We start from the raw sequence: 23658 nt of genomic DNA, 5'->3' as shown, positions 1-23658 counted from the left end.
CTAATTTTTCATCGGATCTGTTGATGGTTATAGGTGCGTGGGTATTTATATATATAAAAGTGAAACTAAATGATCAAATAATGTAAAATGTTTAAGGTGTAGTAAAGCAACGAGGGATGAGACTGTGTCGAAGGTACCAAGCATCACTGGAAACACAAAGGAAGAAAGTGCCACACCCATTGGACTCTGAGCATGCTCAGTATTACGTCAATTTTATGTGTGTCTGCAAGCCTCTGTTAAAATGATTTACAAACATGCACGCCCACACACACACACACACACACACACACACACACACAATTACTCAAGAGACCACAGAAAGTGCTGCCTTGAAAATACAGCTTTTATAACCTTTTAATCTTTACCCCAGGATGAAGAAGGAAATGATAAAGTTTTATGAGTTGTATGCAGGTTGAAATGATACTGAGTGCTTTCCATATCACGCTGAGCTAAAACTCAGCACTTAATGGCTGGGATACTAATTCAAAATGCAAAAATTGAACATTGGAACATTTTAGATGTGAAGATGTCCTTGTGTCATCAAACTGCATTTAATTGATTATGGTTTACTTCTGCAATCCAGTTTGACACGTAAATCCCTTTATATGTCAGTTATTGATTGATTTAAAACTGATGGCTGAAAAAACTCAGGAAAGAAAATACAGCTTGTATTAAAAAAAAAGAAATTCTGAGATATACATTACTATTAAAGTTAATACTGGCTGATAAAGAATATCTACATTATGTATTAACTGTAACTAATTTCAACAGCTAATTCAAAGGATACTGTGATATTAAGCTACTCATAATTTGTTTTGTGAATCACAGTCTGTGGACCAACAATGACAACAGACATTAGTCTGTGACCTGTTCCATCCGAGTTTGCCTGAACTCACTCACCAGCGCAATGTTGGCCAAAAATACAAACAAAATCATCTGACAACTCGCATTTTGACAGGGATTACTGGACGTAGAGCATTTTAAAAGGATAGAATAACTGCAGAGTCATGGCTCCCAGACGCCCAGGATGTCAATAAAGTGTTCCATTACTGTAAAAGGAGAGAGGGGAAGAGAGGAGGGGAGAGAGGAAGGCAGACAGATAGGGGATGAAGGAATCGAATCAATGTGCTTTAGTTTCAGCTAGAATTTCACTCTTCTTACACAGTTCTCGTCGAGAACCAGGTAACTGAATCCCTGACATTTGATATTAATGCTGAGAACAGAAGCAGAATCGAAAGTAAGTTTTTTATATATATATATATATATATATATATATATATATATATGCAGTAGTTGTATGAAGAAACTGACAAGCATCCGTCCAAAGTGTCAATGAGTGCATAAAGTCAGAGGAGGAGGGGTGCATGGCCACACAGAGGCATCTCTGGTTATCAAAGCCATAATGTGAAAGTCAATTGGACTTTTTGCCAAGTGGTGTGGTTTATGAGGTTGGAAAGGAAGAGAAACAGAGTGAGAGAGTGCGCTGGTGAAAGAAAGCACAGCCGGAGGCTGGGTCCTGCCTCTGAAGGGTAGGGAGTGGCCAAAGTGCGCATACTGATGACTGCTTGAGGAAGGAGGGCTTCATGTGGGTGGAGTGAGAAGGCATGAGGGAGGGGGGAGGTGTGATGCTGATAGGGTCACTTGCTGAGGTCCATATAAACCCTCGACACGCTTCAGCCTAATGTCCTGTTGCTTCACGAGCCTCTGCAAGCCTCCATCTCGCCACCGTTCCGACAGCCACAGAGAACAGACGCAGAACCAACCATGAGCCACTCTTCAATGCACAGCTCCACCTCCTACAGGCGCACCTTTGGGAGCCCACATCCGATCCCAATGTCCACCTACTCCTCTGTGTCCTCTCGCATGCCAGCTTCCGGGGGACGCTACATGCGCTCAATGTCGCCGGTGGTGGCGTCCCGCTCCACCACCTACCACCAACAGCGTTCCCGCCCGGGCGCCCAGGCCCCTCGTCTCAGCTACGACAAGGTGGACTTCACCCTGTCTGAGGCCATCAACCAGGAGTTCCTGACCACGCGCAGCAACGAGAAGGCCGAGCTGCAGGAGCTCAACGACCGCTTCGCCAGCTTCATCGAGAAGGTGCGCTACCTGGAGCAGCAGAATGGCTCGCTGCAGCAGGAGCTCAACCAGTTCAAGGGCCAGCAGCAGCACGGCCAGCCCAACCGAGCCACAGAGCTCTTCCAGGACGAGCTGAGGGAGCTGCGGCGCCAGCTGGACGCCACCGGCAAAGAGCGGGACCAGTACCTGATGGAGAGAGACAACCTGGCTGAAGACCTGGGCCTGATGAAGCAGAGGTCGGTACCAATGTGACGACAAACCGCAGCGTGATAGATAGATAGATAGATAGATAGATAGATAGATAGATAGATAGATAGATAGATAGATAGATAGATAGATAGATAGATAGATAGATAGATAGATAGATAGATAGATAGATACATTTTTTTTTATCACTTCTTCCGCTGACACTTTCACAATCCAGCAGACCTGTTTCACTTAAAGCACAGAGGGAGGGGAGAGTCCCTGGACGTGTCCCACTTGACATCAGTGATGCTGTTGCAGGGCGTGGCACCAGAGCAGCAGCAGGGTGACACAGGATGCTGCACTGCATCGTGCGTGCAGACGCTGCTCATGTGTGACTATGTGCTGAAACCGAATGTTTCGCATGCCGGCGTGAAGTGAAGAATCTCAACAGAATTGAAAAACTGATCAACAAAAATGTAGGACACAAGGGATGCTGAGTTGAGTCAAGATGTGGCCGACTTTTTCTTTTTTTTTTTTTCAATAACAACAATCGCCCAAACGTCATTGCATACGACAAAGATGTGAGGAGGGAGGGAGAGGAAGGGGGATGGGCCAGGCACAGGGTGGGGCTGGGCTGAGGAAGGAGAGAGGATATGGGACCAGAGGAAGAGAGGTTGGATATCAGGCGTTGGTGAGAGTAGCGTCAGGAAAAATCAATGTGACTCAATGACTCCATTAGGTGTGTGTTCACTGTCCCTCTGTGCTGATGGGATGGTGCCAGAGAGCCCATTAGGACCAAGAAGGTCCCGTGTAATGAAACATGAATTAAAGATGAGGAAGCGGGGCCCACTAATCTACTTTAAGTCCAGCCCTCCAGGACTTTGGTCTGACGGGATTCAAGTGCACATCCAGAAATACACCAAACACTGTGTTTAGGTGTTCTTCTCAGTTAGTTTTATATAACAACCAAGTTAGATGATAATGTTAGATGATAACAATTTCATCTGATTTTGAAAGAATAAAAAAAATCCACACTTTAGTACTTTACCTGAATGATAAGATGGAGTTTGCAAATCTTTTAAATGTTACTTCATTTATGAATCTCTACAAACTAACCACGTGTGTGTGTGTGTGTGTGTGTGTGTGTGTGTGTGTGTGTGTGTGTGTGTGTGTGTGTGTGTGTGTGTGTGTGTGTGTGTGTGTGTGTGTGTGTGTGTGGGTGTGTGTGTGTGTGTGTGTGTGCGTGTGTGCGTGCTCAGATGACCTTACTGAACTCACTGTGAAGACGACACATTAGTTGAAAGCAGCAGCTGCTGGTCCCCGGGGACACACTCCGAAAATCCTTTTTGGGGGAACAGTAAATTAACAAATTGATCCAGAAAGCTTTTTGCCAGCTGAGGCTCCGGTGCACCTTCTCTCCCGCTGTTAAAAAACAATGTCACTTGAGCAGCGGCGAAACATCATACTTACTGAAATTACTTTGTTCTCAAGGTTTGAGGAAGAAGCGCAGAAGAGGGCAGACGCTGAGAATAACCTGGTTGCTTTCCGCAAGGTAAACACTCAACTCACCGGACCGTGATCACCTATTGGCTTTCAGCGTCCTCAGTGTCACATAACAGGTCAAAGTGAACATCTCTGTTCCATCATCATCATCACTTTCACAACACTGTCACAGTAACATGACCAGGCAGGTTTTTCAAAATGTGCGCTGACGCAGACCTCTGCATGGGATACACGCTGATGCAACTTACTCATGCATTTCCCTTAATGACATTGTCCCATGCGTGGAATTTATTGAAGCAATTACACCTGTGTTGCTCCTCTCATGAAGACTAAGTGACGGAAAATGAAATTGCTTCCAGGATGTGGATGACGCCACCTTGTCTCGTCTGGAGCTGGAGAGGAAGATTGAGTCTCTCATGGATGAGATAGAATTCCTCAAGAAGCTCCACGACGAAGTGAGTTTGCAATCTTGATTACCTATAAAGTCACATGCAGTGAGATCACCCAATGATCAATGGTGCAAAGGCTCCACACTAAACCAGGGCGAGGGCTTTACCGCTTGTATGTGCCATTCATTCATTCATTCCAATTGTGTATGTTACCAGGAAATCCAGGATGTTCAGGTGAGTGTCCAGACCCAGCAGCTGAAGATGGAGGTGGACAGCAGTTCCAGGCCCGACCTCACTGGTGCTCTGAGGGACATCCGGGCCCAGTATGAGACCATTGCCCTGAAGAACATGCAGGAGTCAGAAGACTGGTACAAGTCCAAGGTCGGTAGACAGACACATCTATGCACAGCTAGCATGTAACACAGAAATATCTGTTCACGTTTTGTATGTGCGTGTTTTATGTCCTTGCAGTTCACTGACCTGACTGAGTCTGCCAAGCGCAACACCGACGCTCTGAGGCAGGCCAAGCAGGAGGCCAATGAGTCCAGGAGGCAGATTCAGTCTCTCAACTGTGAAGTTGATGCTCTGAAGAACACAGTGAGACAAAAAACTGTTTTTAATTCACACCAATCTTTGATACTGTTGTGTCAGTCACTAATTCAAATGGTGGGCTCCTATAACTTTTTTTTTTTTTTTTCCCCCAGAATGAGGCACTGCTGAGGCAGATGCGTGAAATGGAGGACCAGTTCGGCATTGAGATTGGCAACTACCAGGACAACGTGTCCAGGCTGGAGGACGAGATCCGCCACCTCAAGGAGGAGATGGCTCGCCACCTTCGGGAGTACCAGGACCTCCTCAATGTGAAAATGGCTCTGGACATTGAGATTGCCACTTACCGTAAGCTGCTGGAGGGAGAGGAGAGCAGGTGTGTATGAATACTTTCAGAGTTTTGCACTTGCTTACATTGTATTTACACTATTTTCTCACTTGAGCTTTTCTTCTTAATGGTGTCCAATGAGAGCTCAGAGTGACCTCCCAGAAACTATATATACCAGAGCAACTGAGATTTTAACTTCCAGTCAGCCCAAAATATATATTTCAATACAGGATTTCACATCTAAATGTATTTTTGCTCCATTTAGGATTACTGTTCCCATCCTCAACCTTGGTATGAGCAATCACTTTGGTGACCGAGGTAAGATATAGTTTTCTTTTTCTACAGTTACAATAATTGTAAATGGATTGTGCAAGTCAAGGTTTGTTTGCTTTGGAAGTTTTCTATATCCAGAAAGGTCTTTTACATAGATCCTCCATTAATAACAACATAGTGAAGCAACCCTGAATACTACAACACTCATGAGCCACAGAGACACTGATGAGAATTGTAGTGAATTTACAGAGCCTCAGTTTCTATTTGGAAACCAAACACAGTCGCATTTTTCCTGGAATAATCCACAATTGATATTAGAGTTAATCTAAAATTACAAACAGCTTAATCTCTGGATTACATCCCGCATTGCGATCAGCTTCTGAATGGAAAAAAACCAAACTAAACCTTGTCGTGACAGAAAACGTCCTTTTTTCAGGCTTGTACTTTATAGATTTTGCATGAAAGTAGTCCTGGTGCTATTTCAACAAGGCAGATTCATGGAAGCGACATCCATTTGTTATTATTCCAGTGTTTCAAAGGGAATATTTTTATTTTGGGGCCAGTTGCTTCACCTTGCATGAAATGATCACTGTTCAATAGAGACTGACAGTTGCTGAGTCCACATTTTGAAATGTTGTGTTTCAGACGAAAGAAAACTGTGAATGCAAATGGAGATAAATGTGACAATCTCATCGGTCTTTTTATCTGACTTTTCATAGATTATGAAAAAACTCCAGACACCCAGAGCAAGAGGACTGTGGTGATAAAGACAGTTGAGACTAGAGATGGAGAGGTACAGCCATTCATGCAAATCTTAGCAAGATATACAATAAAATAACCCCCCCCCAAAAAAAATAAATAAATAAGAGCAACGTCTAATAAAGCATAGAACTCATCTGCCTTTTTTCTATTTCATCAGGTGGTGAAGGAATCCAGGAGGGAGAAGGAGAGAGACGCAAGTAGAGCTGACAAGGACGACAATGACGAGTAAAACTGTTAGATAATGTGAAGGCCAGTGCCATGATGGGGAAAAACAACATGCGAAGGTGAAGGGAAAAAAAATAAAAATGAAATGAACAAACATTCAACTATTTAGTCTTCAATGCGTCTAGTTATGTGTTTGATTGTCGAGCAAAGTGTCTCTCAGCATAGGTGCAATGTTGGATGTAGTCCATCAGACAGTGTCATTTTGGTGCTATTTAGGCCACCTGACTTTTGCTAAACACTTGTGTCATCTGTAGGGCGAAGCCAAACCACTTTATTAATGTACCACTCGAGGCCTTGATTTACAGTGCAATCCCGTGGGATCCTTAGACGATCACATATTTGTAGCAGAGTATAAATGTTCAGGCGAACACAGGTAGTTTAAATACCGGATCTAGGAGCTTGTGTCACAGACATGACTTGCTAAGAAACTTTCTGACACTGCCCTTTGGCATAGAACACTTTTGAAGACAGACTGGGAATAAAGAAACATATCTGCATTTGTTTTAGCAGCTTTGCAATACTGTTATTGTGCAAACCATCTTTACACCAAAGAGTTGGATTCTCAATAAACATGTAACAATGGAAATGTTGACACTGAAAATATGACAGCCACCAACTGAAAAGACTTTTGCTGAATGTGCTTTGCAATGCTGTGTGTATCTGGCACGATTAAAGAAAGAATGTGTATGAGGAAATAAACCATTGGAGAAACTCTGTGTTGTCTGCCCTCATAAATCTACATCAATAATTTTCTTATATTTGTGTTACACAAATGCATGGACTCCATAGCTTGCACTTAGTGTATTTTGCACTTGTAAACAGTTTACTATACACAGTTTAACAGCCCAAACAGACTTCTGTTGGATGAACGACAATCAAAACGTCACCAGAAAAGAAATACTGTTTTTAATCTGTTAAATTATGGGTGGCCTTCAATGTTTTAACAGATATCTTAATTATGATATCTTTGGATAGAGTAGTTTTACATGTTTTCACAGCAATTCTTTTTCAAATTATATCACGTTATGATAGGAAATTACTTTAACATGAGCTTTTATATTGTTCCCACGTTACAAAGTGTAAAACTCATTATTATTGTTTTTTAAGTGACCTACCTTGTTGTTTCTTTCTCTAAACTGGGAAGCTCGTTTCATATCGTTCTGAGAAAGTGCGCATCCTTGCAGGCAAAAAGAGAAAAATAAGACGAAACAGAACAAAACAACTCGTGGTTTACACACGTGTCCTCGCTGCCTGTCAAAGTGGAAACAATAAGTAAATATTTGCAAACAATAGATGTCAAATCAACATCTTTCTGTTAGAGTAGACAAGGATGGTTTTGCCCTGCGCATTTATTTCATGCAAATTTTAACCCGGAGTTACAGCTACATTATGAACACTTTGATATATTTCAAGCCCGCAGACGCGAATCAACTTAGACCACAATTCGATCTTTCTTTCGCAAAGATTAACACGGTCATTTATCTCATTCCAACTCTTTTTTTCCTGTACTTTGTCGTTAAAGGTTATTGCCTTGCTAGTCCTTACTCGGGGAACCTTTTACACAACATGACGTATTTCCACATCCGCTGCTTTGGCGCGAGATTTTCGGATGTGCGAGACAGGCTGTTCATAATAACTTTATTATTGAGTCCAAAGCGGTTTTAACACACATTTGAACCGACCCTGGTTGAAGAAAAGCCCCGCGGCGAGACGTCTGTGGCCCAACCGTGTGGTGAGTCCGTGTCTTATTGTTGCCGCTGCTGATGTTTTTGACGGTCGACCTGAAGCTAAGTCACAACATTAGCATTGGCCTAGGACGTTTCACTGAAGAGCCTCTTGTTGATAATAAACACCGAATCAGTCTCACAAAAGACAATCATTGTGGAAATCACGTTAGCGGGATATATGATGAGTCGCCCCCACATGTGTCAGTGTTTTTATATTATTATTAGAACTTGTGAAGCTTCACCTCATCTGTCTATTATTGAAGTTGCTTATTTTGAGGTGCAATAAATATATGTAATCATAGTGTGATCCTGTATTTCTGCTGTGGTACTTAATCAGAAGAGATTGCTAATGTGTTGTTATAATTCATCATAACATGAGATAAAGTGAGGTCAAACACGGTCATATTGCATGTCATCTGTTTTGGTCAGTTAACACCAGATTCACCTCTTATACCTATTTTATGTACTGAAAATATGATAAAATTACATTGTAATTTGTAAATAAATACTGACTGGTCAAACAGTGACTAAATGTTGTTTGTCAAAAACTATTTTCTGGGTTAAATTGTTGTTTCTTTGTGTGGTAAAAGGTCGCCTTTCAGCTTGCTGAAGGTGTGAAGGACGTATTCAGGATGAACTGTGAGATCTTGGCCACCTGCAGCGCTCTCGGTTATTTGGAGGGAGACACGTACCACAAGGAGTCTGACTGCCTGGGTGAGTACTGTCGATTTGAAATAGAAAACATATTTTTGCTGCCATAAAGGAGAAATCATTATTGTGCATCAAACGTAGTTTCTCATGAACAGTTTTGTGTCTGTGATGTAGAGAGTGTGAAGGACTTGATACGGTACCTACGCCATGAAGATGACACCCGAGACGTTCGCCAGCAGCTGGGTGCAGGACAGATTGTACAGAACGACCTTCTGCCAATCATCGTCCAATTCAGACAAGACAAATCCTTATTTGATGCCTGCATCAGGTAAACATGCATCTTACGAGTAAAGTACAATTATCTTTATACTCACGTTGTTAATTTGATTCATATTCAAAATATACATCATAACACAGGCTTGTATACAAGTCACTGTTTCAGCGGCACAAATGTTATTGGGGGGGGGGTAGGAAACTGTAATTCTCACGACGACATGGCTGAATTATAACTGTGCACATTTACCACAGGGATCTTTGAGAATTATTGCTTCTATTATCATTAAAAGGACAAATGTATTTTTCTGATCTTATTCAATGTGAATACATGCATACAGGCTTTGGCATCAAATGTTTCGTTGCTTTAATGTGTGTGTGTGTGTGTGTGTGTGTGTGTGTGTGTGTGTGTGTGTGTGTGTGTGTGTGTGTGTGTGTGTGTGTGTGTGTGTGTGTGTGTGTGTGTGTGTGTGTGTGTGTGTGTGTGTGTGTGTGTGTGTGTGTGTGCGTGCGTGCGTGCGTGCGTGCGTGCGTGCGTGCGTGCGTGCGTGCGTGCGTGTGTGTGTGTTTTTTTAGGCTCATGGTCAACCTTACTCAGCCCGCCATGCTTTGTTTTGGTAAAGTTCCAGATGATCCGGTGTTCAGACAACACTATTTGCAAGTGACATCACATTTAGAAGCTTATAAAGAGGTATTAAAACCGCATTGATTAACTATATTTAAGGGGCTCCTATTGCATCCTGCATGCTTTACGGTGCATTAATTGCTTTGTAATTTTGTCCTTCCCACTTCCGTTGCAGGCATTCGCCAGCGAGAATGTGTTTGGCATTTTAAGCGAGACTTTGTACAACCTTCTACAACTTGTGAGTGTTTGAGACTGAATCTGTGTGCATTCCACCTGCCCCCCCCCAGAGAAATATTGCTGGCATTTCATGCATGTCTCTTTGTTTTGCTCGCCTTTATGTGCCTGCTGACATCAGGACTGGGAGCAGAGGCAGGAGGAGGATAACCTCCTGATAGAGAGGATTTTGCTGCTGGTCAGGAATGTGCTGCATGTCCCTGCAAACCCCTGTGAAGAGAAGGTTTGACTTTATCATGGATGCGATTGTGATGAGATTCAAATAAACCAAAATATATGTTTCGTATTAACATTAGAAAACCTTTCCCGACAATACAATTGTATTAGATTTGTCATAAAGTTTTCACAGCACCGTCACCTCTCTGTTCCTGATCTTCGTCCTTCTATGTCCTTGTAGAAAGTAGACGATGATGCCAGTGTCCACGACAGGGTGCTGTGGGCAATTCACATGAGTGGTTTTGATGATCTGGTCAAGTTCCTGGCGTCAGCCCAGAGTGAGCAGCAGTGGAGTATGCATGTGCTGGAAATCATCTCTCTCATGTTCAGAGACCAGGTTAGATATAATATTATAATCAAATCATATATTTAAAATAAACTTCTTTTTTTTTTTTTTTTTACATTAAAAGATGTTTGGGGTTGTTTTTTTTCCTCCTCCTGTGCAGACTCCAGAGGCTCTGGTGAGCGCCGGCCACGATCGTTCAGTGGAGGAGAAGCAGAGAGACGCTGATGAACTGGAGCTACTGAGGCAGAAGGAGCATGCAGCGAATCGCTCTCGTGCTTTACAAAGAGGAACCAGGTGCCAACACAACACACACACACGCGCTAATAAGTGTTTGTTATTGGAAGGCATATTGGGTGTTATTTGTGCAGCTGCTTCAGAGTAGCTGTTATAGATGGTGTCGTCCTTATTGCAATATTGCTGGAAGAGAAGAAAAGCTTTTGTCAAAACAGATGTGTAACTGCAGTTTTGGGAAAAGTCTCCCTCAAGTTATCAGAATAAGAGGTTCACTAGTTTTTTTATTTTGGTTTCCAGGTGAAATGTTTTGGTTTTTTTTTCTTTTTCCTAAAAAGCTAAAAGCAAAACCCCTTTTTCTAATTCAAACTTGTTCTCGGTGTAAACCTTGCTAGACCTTTGTGGCAATTATCAATAAACAGGTCCTGATGAAAAGGAGCATATCTTGAAGCTGAATCCAACCTGATTGTTGATTTAAAACAACAACAAAAAAATTTCCTGCGTGTTTAAATTTGGCCTTTCCAGCATAAGAAAAGTTGGGCTGCATTATTGTAATTTCAGCCTGCACAGAATTAGTCTCAGTATCGCAGAGTCTGAAATCTGCGAGTTAATCATGATGTTTGTGAGAAAATATCCACATAACAACTGTTTGCCTTTGTCATGTTACACAGGCTGTATGTTCAGATTTAGCAAACGCTGAGTCACATTACAAGGGTTTGTTTCCACGACTCGAACATTAATGAGAGGAACTGAGAGAGGAAGCATTATCATTGAGTTCTCATGTAACGATGATGAATGTCTTGACCTCAAAAATAGGTTTCCATTAGTTTAAACTGGATTATTGTTTGCATGATAACATTTTTCCAACTTAAGATAATTGAATAAGCCACCATGTCACACAAGATGGTCGTCTCCGCTGTTGCCTATAGGTGTATTTCCACTGAAGTCATCCACGTTGTGTGGGAGAAGTGCTCGTCTCGGCGCACGCCGTTCCAATTCAATTCAGTGTGATTTAGCCAAAGCCGTTTACAGCATAGCCTTTCTCATGGAGCTTTCACAAGGAAAGCAGAACACTCACATTAGCAATTGTAACTGGATAAAACAACAAATGGAAGATGTTTGTGAACTGTTTATTCTTTGTCACAGTTTTTGTGTTGGTGTTTCTTTTACATGGTGGATGTGATGACATCACAAGGTGTAACAATTACAAAGAAAACTGTGTTTTTTGATCAAATCAACAGCTTTTTATCCACTTGAGATTGCGGAGATTTAGTAGACAACGCAACACTAACTTGAGCCTCTAGTGATGTAACGATTAAAGCTTTCTTATCATGTACTCATGTTTGTGTGGATTGTATCTAAAGGTTATCGTGCTTCTGTTTAATTTTTCCAAATTAAGAGTGTGACTGAGATTAGTTTGACGCTCACATTTCAGACACTCTCGTTTTGGTGGGTCCTTTGTGGTCAAAGGGCTCAAGGCTATCGGGGACCAAGATGTGATCTACCACAGAAATATTCACAATGTGAGTCCAGAAAATTCTACTGGAATATGATTGAATCTTGATGAATACTTTATGATGAATGAGCTTGTTTGTGTGGGTTGTTTTTTGTTGTGTTTTTTTTAAGTTTAAAAATTACACTCACGATATCGGCAAATCGGTAAGACGTGTTCCAAAGAGGAATCGACGGGCCCAGGAAACTCAGGGGAAACGACGCTCGGCCTTAAATGTTCGACTCTTCCTGCGAGAGTTTTGTGTGGACTTCCTGGAAAACTGCTACAATCGACTCATGTACCTCGTGAAGGTTCGTCAACTCAACTCAACATTTGTTTTGCCCTTTATTGATCAACTCGCTGCTTCATTTGATATCAAGACTCTGTCGCAAAGTAATTACTAGACCTCTCTTTCCGTGTTCCTCCTTCACAGGAAAGTCTGATTCGAGAGCAGACCCAGCAACACGACGAGACCTATTACCTTTGGGCGCTCAGCTTCTTCATGGCTTTCAATCGTGGAAACGGTTTCCGTGCCGACTTGGTTTCCGAGACCATGTCCATCCGCGCTTTCCACTACATTGAGCGTAACGTTACCAACTACTACGAGATGCTGCTCACAGACCGCAAAGAGGCCACTTCCTGGTCCCGCAGGTAATACGAAGCGGTTCCAAAGAAGGGAAACGGAAACAAATATTGAAAGAAAAAAAAGGGTCCTGACACTGCCCTTATCGTTGGTTGTTTCCAGGATGCACCTGGCGTTAAAGGCTTATCAAGAGCTGCTGTTCACGGTGAACGAGATGGACCGCTCGCAGGATGAAGGGATCTGTCAAAGCTCCAACGTTATCAAAAGTAAGATGCTGGTTAAATTGACTGAGAAAGTGCATCATTTAGTTTTATTTTGGAGGCTCTCTGCAGTGAGTACAGTCCTGAAAAATAGGCTAATGTCCACAACCTGCTCATAAAGTAGTTACAGCTTAATCAAGTCGCGATGGGCACTTCACAAAAAGACATGTTTACTCCTAATATGAATATTATTTGTTGATTTTTATTTTTTCCCAGCCACATCCGAACGGTACAAATCGGCAGCACTATAACATTCGACTCATTCTGACAAGATGCAGGATCAAAATCACAACATGAAGAACGATGGCTGTTTTTCATCAATTATAAAAGCAAGCTAATACATATTTTCAATATCATTTTCGTTTTCTATATTTAAATTCTAGCTCTGTCATTTTTGAAATATGGGTTCTTTTCAGAATGATTTTCCTCCTCATACCACGAGAGGCAGTTTGTGAACCCCTGAAAAAATACTTGGAAGGACAAAGGTTTTATTCTTATTTTGTGTGTGTCCCCGACTCCCAGGTAACATATTCTACTTGATGGAGTACAGAGAGATTTTTCTCACCCTGCTGAGGAAGTATGATGAAACCAAACAGCCTCAGTCGTACCTCAAAGACCTGGTGGAAACGACTCACCTCTTCCTGCGCATGCTGGAGCGCTTCTGTAAGGGTCGCAGAAACCTGATGGTGCAGGTCGGTTCCCGGACGTGTGCTCGTCTTTGTTTTCCACCCTCCTTCGAAATGCTCAAACCTGTTAAACCCCGCAGAGGAAGAAGGTGAAGCGGAAAAAGTCCAGAGGGAAAAAGCAGCAGTCGGCTGTGGACAGGAGTCCGGAGGCGCTGGCAGAGATCTGGAAGGTGGTTGAAGAAGAGCTGAAGACTGGAGGGTTTCAGGTGAGTGTGAGAATTGACCTCGGGGAGAAGCAGGTGGCGGCTTTCAGCAGAGAACGTTCTCATCAATGTTTTGTTTGACGTATTACACAAAAAAAAACACCCAAACATATCTTGCATCCAATGCTTGCCAAAAAGACAAAAATAAAGCATATTCTTTCTGTCTTCATGCCTCAGTTGTCTGGAGCTTTGATGGAGAGCGTCGTGCCGTTTGACGCCACCTCTGAAACCCCCCTGGAGGACCAGCGTACCGAGGCCATGGTGCGAGTGCAAGACGCTCTGATGTCTCGACTCGGACCAGAAGCCCTCGGGCTGCTGCGTGCCGCCAGGTCAGCAAGACCCACGAGTCGTTCTTCTTTTATTTCGTCTTTTATCCATCCATCATCATCTCTCTTGCTTAAAATAAAATAAAACATGGGGTAACGGTGGTAGTTACTAAGTTTTTTTTTTTTATTAAATTATGCTGCCCTACAAAACATTTAAAATCTCAATGAGCAATATAATGAATGAATACTGTCAAAACTTCACTGTTGCTATATTGGTCTGAATATTAGAGTCGGCTACAGGTTCTGAACATTTACGTTAAAAAGCCAGTCAAGGAATTTAAAATGCATCTTGAAAGCTTTGGATGACTGTGGCGATGAAGAAGAAGAAACTAGATCAGAGTCGTCTTATATTTTGACGAATTTTTTTCTGCTTGTAGGATTTGTGACTGATGAATTGATTATCAATTTCTGCATCCCTCCCTGTTCTTATAATCATATAGCCACAGTTGTGTAAATAGTTGAACTCTTCTTTCTGCCCTGCTCAGGGAAGTGTGGCCGGAGGGAGATGTGTTTGGTTCGGCCGATGTTGAACCCGAAGAGGAACTGGAGCTCCTGAAGCAGATCCTTAACGCGAACCTGCCTAGTAGGATTTAACCCATACGTTTATTTTGGATTTGATCGTACCACCTCACGATTGGAGCTTTAACATCAGGTTTTTGTCTTAGGGTCAGCTCCTCCCGAAGCGGTGATGGAGGAAGAGCATTCTCCAGCGGAGTTCGAAGAGGAAGAGTTGGAATCAATCCAGGTTATGGAAAAAGAGTTTAACTTTCTGGATTTTATCAAGAGGTGGGGATTTATGAAAACCAACTCAAAACAATAACTTTCATGACCGTGTAACTGCTTTTCAAAGTAGTTTTCAAAAGGGGGTTTCTTGTGACGTTTTTGTCTTTGCTCCATTACAGGTTTGCCAACGCGAATATCGTGCGACCTTACATCCTGCTGCTGAAAACATACTCGCAGAACACACCCCATACAAACCACTGCATTGCTCGAATGCTGCATCGCTTGGCCGTCGACCTGAAAATGGACGCCCTGCTCTACCAGTTGTCCGTCTTTCACCTTTTCAACAAAATCCTGAGCGACCCCTCATCGGCCGCCTACAAGGTTCGGGGGGTCCTTCATATTTCAGGGTTTTTTTGACGATCCGTATGCCCAGCCCAGGTCACGCACAGTACCCGAAGTCTACTTCTTCTCCCTTTTCACAGGAACTCGTGACCTTTGCCAAGTATGTGCTGAACCGATTCTTTTCACTGGCAGCAAAAAACGACAAGGCATATGTTGAACTGCTGTTCTGGAAGAATGTGGGGGCTGTACAGGAGATGACGGAGGGCTACAGCAAAGACGGGTAAGTCCTCTTTTACCTTCGCATTCTCTGGGTGCCGGTGCAGGACTGTGCAAAGGTTTCAGGCTGGTGTGGAGCGTTAAGTTTTATCGTTTAAAATTGCAACGTCAATTGGCAAGAGAAAAATCGGTACTTGGTGTGACAACCCTCTGCATTCACAGCAACATCACTTCTTCTCAGCATGCATGAAGACTGGGTTTTTTTTTTTTTTTTAGTTGTTTAATAGAATTTGCATGAAGGTTGTTTTTAAAAACATCTTTGAGGTTCAGGGTTCTGTGAGAAACGGCATCACTCTCCGAGCCCCGACACTAATAATTAAACGAACACTCGCTGTGTGTTTGGTGTTGTTTTCCTCTGCCGCACAATCAATTTAGAGCCAATCAGAAGCCGACCTGCTGAAAGAGCAGCGTGATATTCCACCTGCCTAAAAACCTTACCATAGTTCTGTGTTTGTGCCGAGTCCATCACCAGAATGTCCTCATTAATCTAATAAATATGCATTTATGTAAAAAAAAAAAAAATGTTTTTTTTATGTCCACAATATAAAATGTCTACTCTTGTGCTGAATATGTCAAGAGTTGGAAAGAAACCATCGTGGACTGAAGAGGAGGAGGAGGAGTTGCGTAAGCTGTATGAAGAGCACCGTAATTCTGAAGGTTTGTGTTCAGCTCATTTGTTTGCGCTACTTTTTCTGTCTGGGGGGGTGGGTGTAAATAAAATGACCAGACTCGGCCGTCGTGGTCTACCTTTTCTCTCTGACCGCCGGTCCTTGTGTTCAGACCCAGACATCGTGGAGACACTGCTGCCATTACTGAGCAACGGCGGCCGCACTCGCCGCCACGTTGTGATTCAGCTGGTGCACATGGGCCTGGTAGAGAGCGCCAAGGAGCTGAAGAAACCAAAGTATGTAACTCAAGTTTGCGTGAGGAAATATTGGAAGAAATGTCTCTCGAGAAAAAAAATATTGGAACGCTTTTGTTGATAACGTCTCCCTGACTCATAGGAAAGGTACTCAAATCGTCCTGTGGACTGAGGAGCAGGTGCAGGAGCTGCAGATCCTCTTTGAGGAGTTCAAAGACTCGGATGGTACCAGAAGCTGAATTAATTTCTTCGTTTCAGTATTTTGCAAATGCATAACCGTGACCAAATCTCCTCTCGGGGGGGGTCCTGTCGGAAATCTTCTCAGTTTGCGTGTCGATTCTGTTTTGAACAGATGTGCTGGGTAACATCCTGAAGAAGATCACAGCCAAGCGCTCCCGTGCTCGTCTGGTGGACAAGCTGCTCAGTCTGGGTTTAGTGTCCGAGAGGCGAGAACTGTACAAGAGGAGAAGTCGCTCCGCTAAAGGAAAGAGCTCGTGTCATGCAATGGTAATTCAAACCGACGAAAGGATAGATTAGGAGCTTGAAAATGTTCATTCCTCCAAATGTGTTTTTATGCATAAAGTATATGTAGGTTTTATATAAACGCATCCATATATCAATTACGTTTTTTGGTTTTTTATTCTCCACAGACTGAAGAAGAGTTTTTAGCCGAACTAACACAAGGTTACCCAGATGATCCCGTGGACAGAGATGATGAAGACGAGGGAGAAGAAGACTCTGAGGAGAGTGAAGAAGAAGAAGAAGAAGAAGATGAGGGACAGAATAAAGAAAAATCGCTAAAAGGCGGAAGGAGGAGCCAAAGCCTGAACCCAACTGTAGAGAGGAGAGCTGATGTTGCCTGCATGGCGTCTGCCCTGCAAGAGGAAGGTAAGGAGACGGCCAAACTGTGAACAAAGGCTACAGTCACTGCTCGTCTTAATGTTCAAGTGCAATTTTGCAAAATATAGGGGTTTTTTTGTTTGTTTTTTTTGTTGTGCCAGATGAAATGTGACCTGAATAGTCCGACTGCGGTTGCTTTGAGAAACTACACATTCCCATTAAAATAAATTCAACTGTGCTATTCAGACTATTAAAATATTCCGGTGTGGGTCACATGGGAAAAGCTGCGTTTGGGACACTTCTACCTGCAGTGTGAATATAGAGTCTGGTTCAGACACCCGACACGTGAAATGTAAATTATTACCTGTGATTCTATCGATGGTGCGTTTTTGGGAAAAATCACAAAAGTAGCCACAGCGGTTTGATTAAACTTAACAAATGATGTGTAGACGCATTGCTGGCAGCTTTATTTAACCCCTCATTTCCTGCTTTATCTGCTCTCAGGCCTGTCTGGACCTCTCATGTGGCTGCAGAACTGTTTGAACAGGACAGCAAATGATCGTGAGGAAGATGGTGAGGCCAGCTGGAAAAACAAATATTTAGCTTTTTAATATTGTATTATATTATAGGTTTTATCCTATAAAACAGGCACCCTTATTTTATAACAAAACACTCTGTGCTCCTGTTGTCAGGTCTGTCCCAGCCCGTTCCATTTGTCCCCCTGACTGAGGCGAACGAGGAAGCCATGGAAAGCAAAAGCTTCCAGAAGCTCCTGCGCAAATTGGGAATGCGACCGCCTGCAAATGAGCAGGTGTGTCTGCGTTGGTGGGATATTTTACTACCAAATCATTTAACCTCATTCTAATTCTACCACTGTCATGTGCCTTTTTGCTTTTGTTTGACGCAGGGGCTGCTTCAAAAATTGGTGGGAAAAAAAAAATGTATCCAGCTGAATTTCTGACGTACTGACATAAGAACCTGTATGTTATTTTCACTTTCATGTCACTAGGAGAGCTTCTGGAGGATCCCAGCAAAGATTAGCGTATCGCAGCTCCGCAGTGCAGCTGCAGCTCTGAGTCCAGGAGAGGACGAGCCTGAAGGTGGAGCAGAGCAAGACGGAGGGGTCACGGGCACAACCACTGACACACAGGAGGAAGAGGCGGAGGAAGAGGCGGACTCGCAGGAAAAGAGAGCTCAAGCCCTAAGAGCCCTGCTGCTCACACGCAAGAGGAAGCACCTCTCCACTGAAGACGCAGGTAAATGTGGGGATTCGATCTTCAGTGCTGCTTCTCTACATTTTCACGAGAATGTTGCACATAATAAAGAAATCACATTTTGGCCTGCATCTCTCACCGCTGAGAAACAGTGACCCTGAAAGGCAGAGGAAGCAAACCCAGCAGAGAAGTCCTGAATCACAGGAGTCCTCCCGTACACCACTTTTAGAAATGGTTTAATTATAGTGCTGCTACTTCATGGCAGACGACGCAGGACGGACTGGAAGTGCTTTTCCTGCTCCTCTGCAGCTCAGACCAAAGTTGTTATGAGGAAGATTAGTGACCGTCTTTAATGGACTTTACAAAGTGCAGACAGAAGATATATAAAGGTCTCTTAAGTTGCCCGGGGGACGGATGCAGACCTCTGGAGGTCTGGAGTACAAACAGTGGCCAGTATTAACTGAACAGCAAACAACAACAACTGAAAGAAAATGTGCCTCTGAGCTGTCCCTGTGGACATTGATCCTCTTAAGCTATTTATCTGTGTCATATCTTTAGACCGCAATTCATTTGGTGCCTTTTAATTTTATGGTTAAAAAAAAAAAAAACCTTTGTTGATGATTGTAGGAAAATGGCATCATAAATAAATGACTCAAAACCACAAGATTAGAAAGCCTAATTGTGTCATCATGCACACTGAGCAGTTTCCTCTGCTGGGACAGTTTAAATAAGTAAACTAAATGTATTGTTTATCATTGCCAGTTTAAAAAAAAAATTATTTGTGAACTTGTGTGATCAGCTGCCTAAAGTGTATATTTTAACAAGAATGTTTAGTGATTATTACTTGTTGTTGTTTTAGCTCCAATATCTGATGCCACCCTTGATCATGATGATGCAGAAGATGAAATTGAAAGGTGACTGCCCAGCCTTCTTTTATTTCCTTTATATGAAATTACTAATCAAGGCAAACCTCAATTTCAAGTCTCCGACTTCTTCCTGGTTCTTCATCCACTGTGTTTGTGTTTGTGTTTGTGTTTGTGTCAGGTCTCAGGAGAGGAGCGCCACTAAAAGAAGCAGAGTTTTGGATGATGAGGAAGGTAATGTGCTGTTCCCGGTGCTTTTAATAATTAACACAAAATAAAAATGTGGAGGTTTAAGTCACTTATTTCAAGGAAAAATTGACATTTATGAAAAAGTGATGAGTGCACTCATTCATCATCACACGTCATTTATTAACGTTTACATTTATTGATTAGTATAATCTGTTTTTGTAGATAAATAGAACAATGTCATTCATGCAGGAATTCCTCTATAATATGTCCATGCGTACCTTTAGAATTCTTAGCATTACGAGAGCATGACTTCACTGGCGTGCCGCTGTCCTTACAGTGGGAGAGACGACCACTGTGATGGACCTGGACACAAATAATGGCGTGGATTCAGATGGGGAGGAGGACGTCTCTGCTCCTGTGAAACGGAGGCGAAAGATGGTCTTGATTGATGAAGACGACGAATAGGACTAGTGAAACGACAGACGGGAGATGTGCGAGTCCTTGGGTGTTCCTCAGAGTCTTGTGGGGGATCCGCACTCCGGACAGCTGAAGCTGTTAATGTAAAACCAAACACCTCTGAGGAAACACAGGTTCTGTTAGGAGTTGCATTTTGGATGCTTGAGTAAATAAAATCTGCTGGACTTGTTTTTATTTTTTTTTATTTTTTTTTTCAGTTGTATGTATTTAATGCAGATAATACTGTCTGAGAAAGATTTGACTTCATGTCAGTTCTTCTTTAAACTAACTTTTCATCTTAGGTTTTAAGGTTGTGGCTGCAAATGGTGTTTTTTGTGTGTGTGTGGGGGGGGGGGTCATAAATGTTCACTGTTGGCTTTGGTTTGGGTTTCACAATTATATGCCAAAATGTTAATTAATAAAACAATACTGTTCACAATCCAGTGCTGGTTATTGAATTGCTTATGGCAATTATTGCACTACACAGTTTTCAACACTAGAGGGCACAACGTTAATAACATTGATATAAAAAAACTGCCTTATAAGAACGTATGAATCTCCTCATACTGTCCCTTACATTGATGTTTACATATTTTTTAATTGCATGATGCATTTTGTGTGTGTGTGTGCATTGAAACATAAAAACATTTGACTAATTGAGAAATCACATTTATGTAAGTGACATTTCTGTAAAAAAAAAAAAATACATATCATAATGTGAGTATTTTTCACCCATGGATCATGTATCCTTTCTATATCTACACTCGGGGCCTGGAGTTGAGGCAGGATTTCCAGCTGTTTCTGTGGCGATGTGTTGTCCTTACATCTGGACCACATTAGTAACTTCCTGTTGCAGCATCTGCTCTGCCCCCCATCTCAGAGAGCCAGAAGCAGACCTGACAGCCCTCAGACTCTGCTGCGAGTTAAGCATGTGAGTTCACCGCTCTATGGGTGTAGTTCATCAAGCTAAGACCTTAAAGGTCTATATCACTTCCTCTTGCTCAGAGAGCGGCCTCACCGGCCTGCACCATCTAAACAAAACCAGGCCTCCACACTTTTTTCAGTAAAGCAGAGATGACTCATTGGCCCGTGACTGCAAGTAATTGTCTGAAGACTATTGCATACATGTGAGAAACAAATGTGCCGTGCCCGTCGTCAAATCAAACGTCTCGTAAACGAAGACCTTGCACGTGCACTTTCAACACAAAGAGCCGACTTTTCATTAAACGTCGATAAAGCTGGAAAAATCACCCGTCAGCTTTTGGATTTCTACTTTTCTATCAAGGAATGGTTATGCTTAGAAATTTTTTTTTTAAAAAGTTTAAGTGTATGGTTTACTGGAGAAATCATTTAGTTTGGCAACTCTTTCTTCCATGCTTTTCTTGTAATCTGTCTAAGGGAGAGTAGGAAAGGCCCACAGTCGCAGGGTGAGGGTTATGTTACTCCGTGTGAGTGTTGCGACACGTCGGTGAAGGTGCCAGCGATTCCTTATTGCATTGCCCTCGGGTCACAGCCGAATGCATTGCTACATATTCAGGAAAGCGCCGGTTCTGTCGGGTGCAATGGTAGAATGAAATACCGGATTTGTTTGTCACAAAACATTCTTTCTCTTCCTGCACGCGTGTGGCAACACGTCAACCAACGGCATCACGTTTTGTTTACCACCTTGTGGTTTTGTGATAGATCAATACCTATTCTTTGTTTGTGCTCGTTAGTTAGACCGGAGGGCTGCTTCTTTCCATCAGCATGAATTTCAATAGTGAGGAATCAGGGTTTTCTGACGTACATTAAATCCAGGCTGAATCAAACACTAACTGGGGTGTTTGGGCTCCATCTGTGTTCAATGATCGCTAAGCTTCAAATTCTCATATTTGATAAGGCTTGTCAGGTCACTCTGGAACTATTTTGTGTTTGAGATGCAGTGAAGACACAGTGGGAGAGAGGGTGCTTTCACCAACATCTTCTGCAGCCTCTCAGTTGAAAGAGAGAGTTGAGGTTGTCGTCTCCAGATCAGCACGACAAATCAAAGCATCATTGCATTTCTTAAGGATTTTCGCAAATAAAGAGCAGAAACGTAACATCGGGGTGCCTCAGTCGGTAGAACAGGATGTATTCTACTCTTAAGGTCGAGCCTAACTCTAACAAAGTAAAGTTCTGCACCACAACGTCAATGTACTGGCAGTTCTCCACTATGGAGAGAACACAGGAAATCGCTCACTTCTTTATTGAAATGCATATTTTACACAATCAACCAGGCTGACCTGGAATCTTCAGGAACCTCAATACTTCACTTCCCCTCCTTTAAAGTTTATATTGTCTCTCTCTAATTCAGAGCAAAACAGAGTTAAGTTATTGGTACAGTAATGTGCCTTTAAAATATCGTGTTGCTGAATATTCCATCAACATAATATCATGGAATATTTATGATAAGACTCCATTTAGGGTCAAAATATATCAGACACTGGCCTTACATGCAAAGCACAGCACAACGCTGTACAGGTGTAACTATTAGTGGAGCCATGACAAGTCTTCAGACATGCAGCAACACACACACACACACACACACACACACACACACACACACACACACACACACACACAGTCTCTCCTCCCCCCCCTCTCCGGCAGACACAGTGGAGGGAAAGAAGCGCTCCTCTGAGCAAAACTCACAGCTGTAGCTCATTCCTGAACATACCAGCACAATCCTCAGGGCAATGTGTCACCAGTTGTTACTCTCTGCACCCAGCAAATTCCCCGGGAGAACATAAAAAGAGAAGCAAATAAGTGAGCCACTAATTTACACCGCTCCGACTTCACGTCCAAACACTCGTCCCAGTTCTAAAAACGTGCAGCTTCTCACAGGGCAGATTGTAGACAGTGTCGTTTCAACAATGGAAATTTGCCAGTGTATTGATTCTGAGACTGGTCAAAGAATAGATATATTGATAGATATTGTTGTAATGTAATATTAATGAATATGGGGAATAATATTGCTTTTTAAACAATAGATAGGTACACTGTATTGAAATGTATACTGTATGTTGTACTTCATCAAATTGTGCACAGTTCTATGTGTTTTAATGTTTTTTGTATTGATTCTTTTCATGCTCTTCTGAAAAGAAAAAGTAACTGAAGTCATAATTTAAAATTTAGTGGATTATTCCAGACTTGTAATAGAGTCCATTCGAATGAGTTTCAAGTCGTAGCTCTGTTCTTCTCTGTTGCAGGAAGCCACCGTCTCTTATGGTCTTACTTTGGTTCTGTGTGAATGCTAATTAAAGATTAACTTGTTATGGAAACTGAGCATCTGTGCCAAGGAAACTTCACTCCTGCTATCGTCAGTGTGATTATGTCAGATTGACAAAACAGGAATACATCTATTTTATGATGTATAATGAAAGATTGATTGATCAAATAGAAGGTAAACACAAAGTTTATCCTCTCTGCTCTCAGATTACACCACCGGGTCAGCTAAAACTTAAAGTGCACAGTTGTCTAAAACATCAACAACCAGTTAAAACATATGACCACTATGATTACAACATATATACACTCAGTGACTTGAAGTAACTGGTGTACACACAGCGGTGCCAGTGAAGCCAAAGGCTGCTGCCACAAAGTGGTTCAGTTCAATTCAGCAGCAAAATAATTCATGAATCCTTGTCCTCTCTGTTCAGAGTTATTTAGATGTTGTTTTTTTATATATATATACCAAGAAACTCAGTCCAAGGCATGTCTGACATTAACCTCTCATCTCAGACCTTGCCCAAAAACATCAGCACATGTGGTTTTAAACCAGAATTTCAAAT

At 42.4% G+C, this 23658-nt stretch overlaps 2 protein-coding genes across 2 annotated transcripts; both read left to right on the top strand.

Annotated features, from left to right (window-relative positions):
• Positions 1-1681: 1681 nt before the first annotated feature.
• prph (peripherin) lies at positions 1682-6295 on the top strand (the record flags this gene model as incomplete). Its single annotated transcript, XM_080495299.1, is given in 11 exon segments — positions 1682-1732; positions 1734-1760; positions 1762-2312; positions 3754-3814; positions 4125-4220; positions 4371-4535; positions 4626-4751; positions 4859-5079; positions 5297-5349; positions 6024-6097; positions 6224-6295. Coding segments are annotated over 11 exon segments (1497 nt in total).
• Positions 6296-7887: 1592 nt separating this feature from the next.
• timeless (timeless circadian clock) lies at positions 7888-20024 on the top strand. The gene is made up of 30 exons (XM_080495444.1): positions 7888-8023; positions 8609-8732; positions 8844-8997; positions 9519-9633; positions 9743-9805; positions 9923-10024; positions 10199-10354; positions 10464-10597; positions 11970-12057; positions 12161-12337; positions 12460-12677; positions 12772-12875; positions 13392-13561; positions 13636-13761; positions 13936-14087; positions 14570-14667; positions 14756-14870; positions 14987-15188; positions 15290-15429; positions 16003-16082; positions 16206-16329; positions 16430-16512; positions 16640-16794; positions 16938-17175; positions 17632-17700; positions 17820-17938; positions 18137-18383; positions 19201-19255; positions 19386-19438; positions 19731-20024. Exons 2-30 carry the CDS (start codon positions 8651-8653, stop codon positions 19856-19858), a joined length of 3747 nt encoding a protein of 1248 aa, XP_080351570.1. The 5' UTR covers positions 7888-8023; positions 8609-8650; the 3' UTR covers positions 19859-20024.
• Positions 20025-23658: the final 3634 nt, after the last annotated feature.

The sequence above is a fragment of the Blennius ocellaris genome, assembly GCF_963422515.1.
Source record: "Blennius ocellaris genome assembly, chromosome: 4".
Classification (NCBI taxonomy): domain Eukaryota; kingdom Metazoa; phylum Chordata; class Actinopteri; order Blenniiformes; family Blenniidae; genus Blennius; species Blennius ocellaris.
The sequence above is the reverse complement of the archived record's forward strand: the minus strand, read 5'-3'. Positions and strand labels throughout refer to the sequence as shown.

Bases quoted from the DNA above. Each gene is read 5' to 3' on its own strand.
- timeless (XM_080495444.1), top strand. From the start codon at position 8,651: ATGAACTGTGAGATCTTGGCCACCTGCAGCGCTCTCGGTTATTTGGAG. The intron at 13,762-13,935 runs GTGAGTGTGAGA...TTCATGCCTCAG, and splicing joins TGAAGACTGGAGGGTTTCAG to TTGTCTGGAGCTTTGATGGA. The intron at 16,083-16,205 runs GTTTGTGTTCAG...CCTTGTGTTCAG, and splicing joins AGAGCACCGTAATTCTGAAG to ACCCAGACATCGTGGAGACA.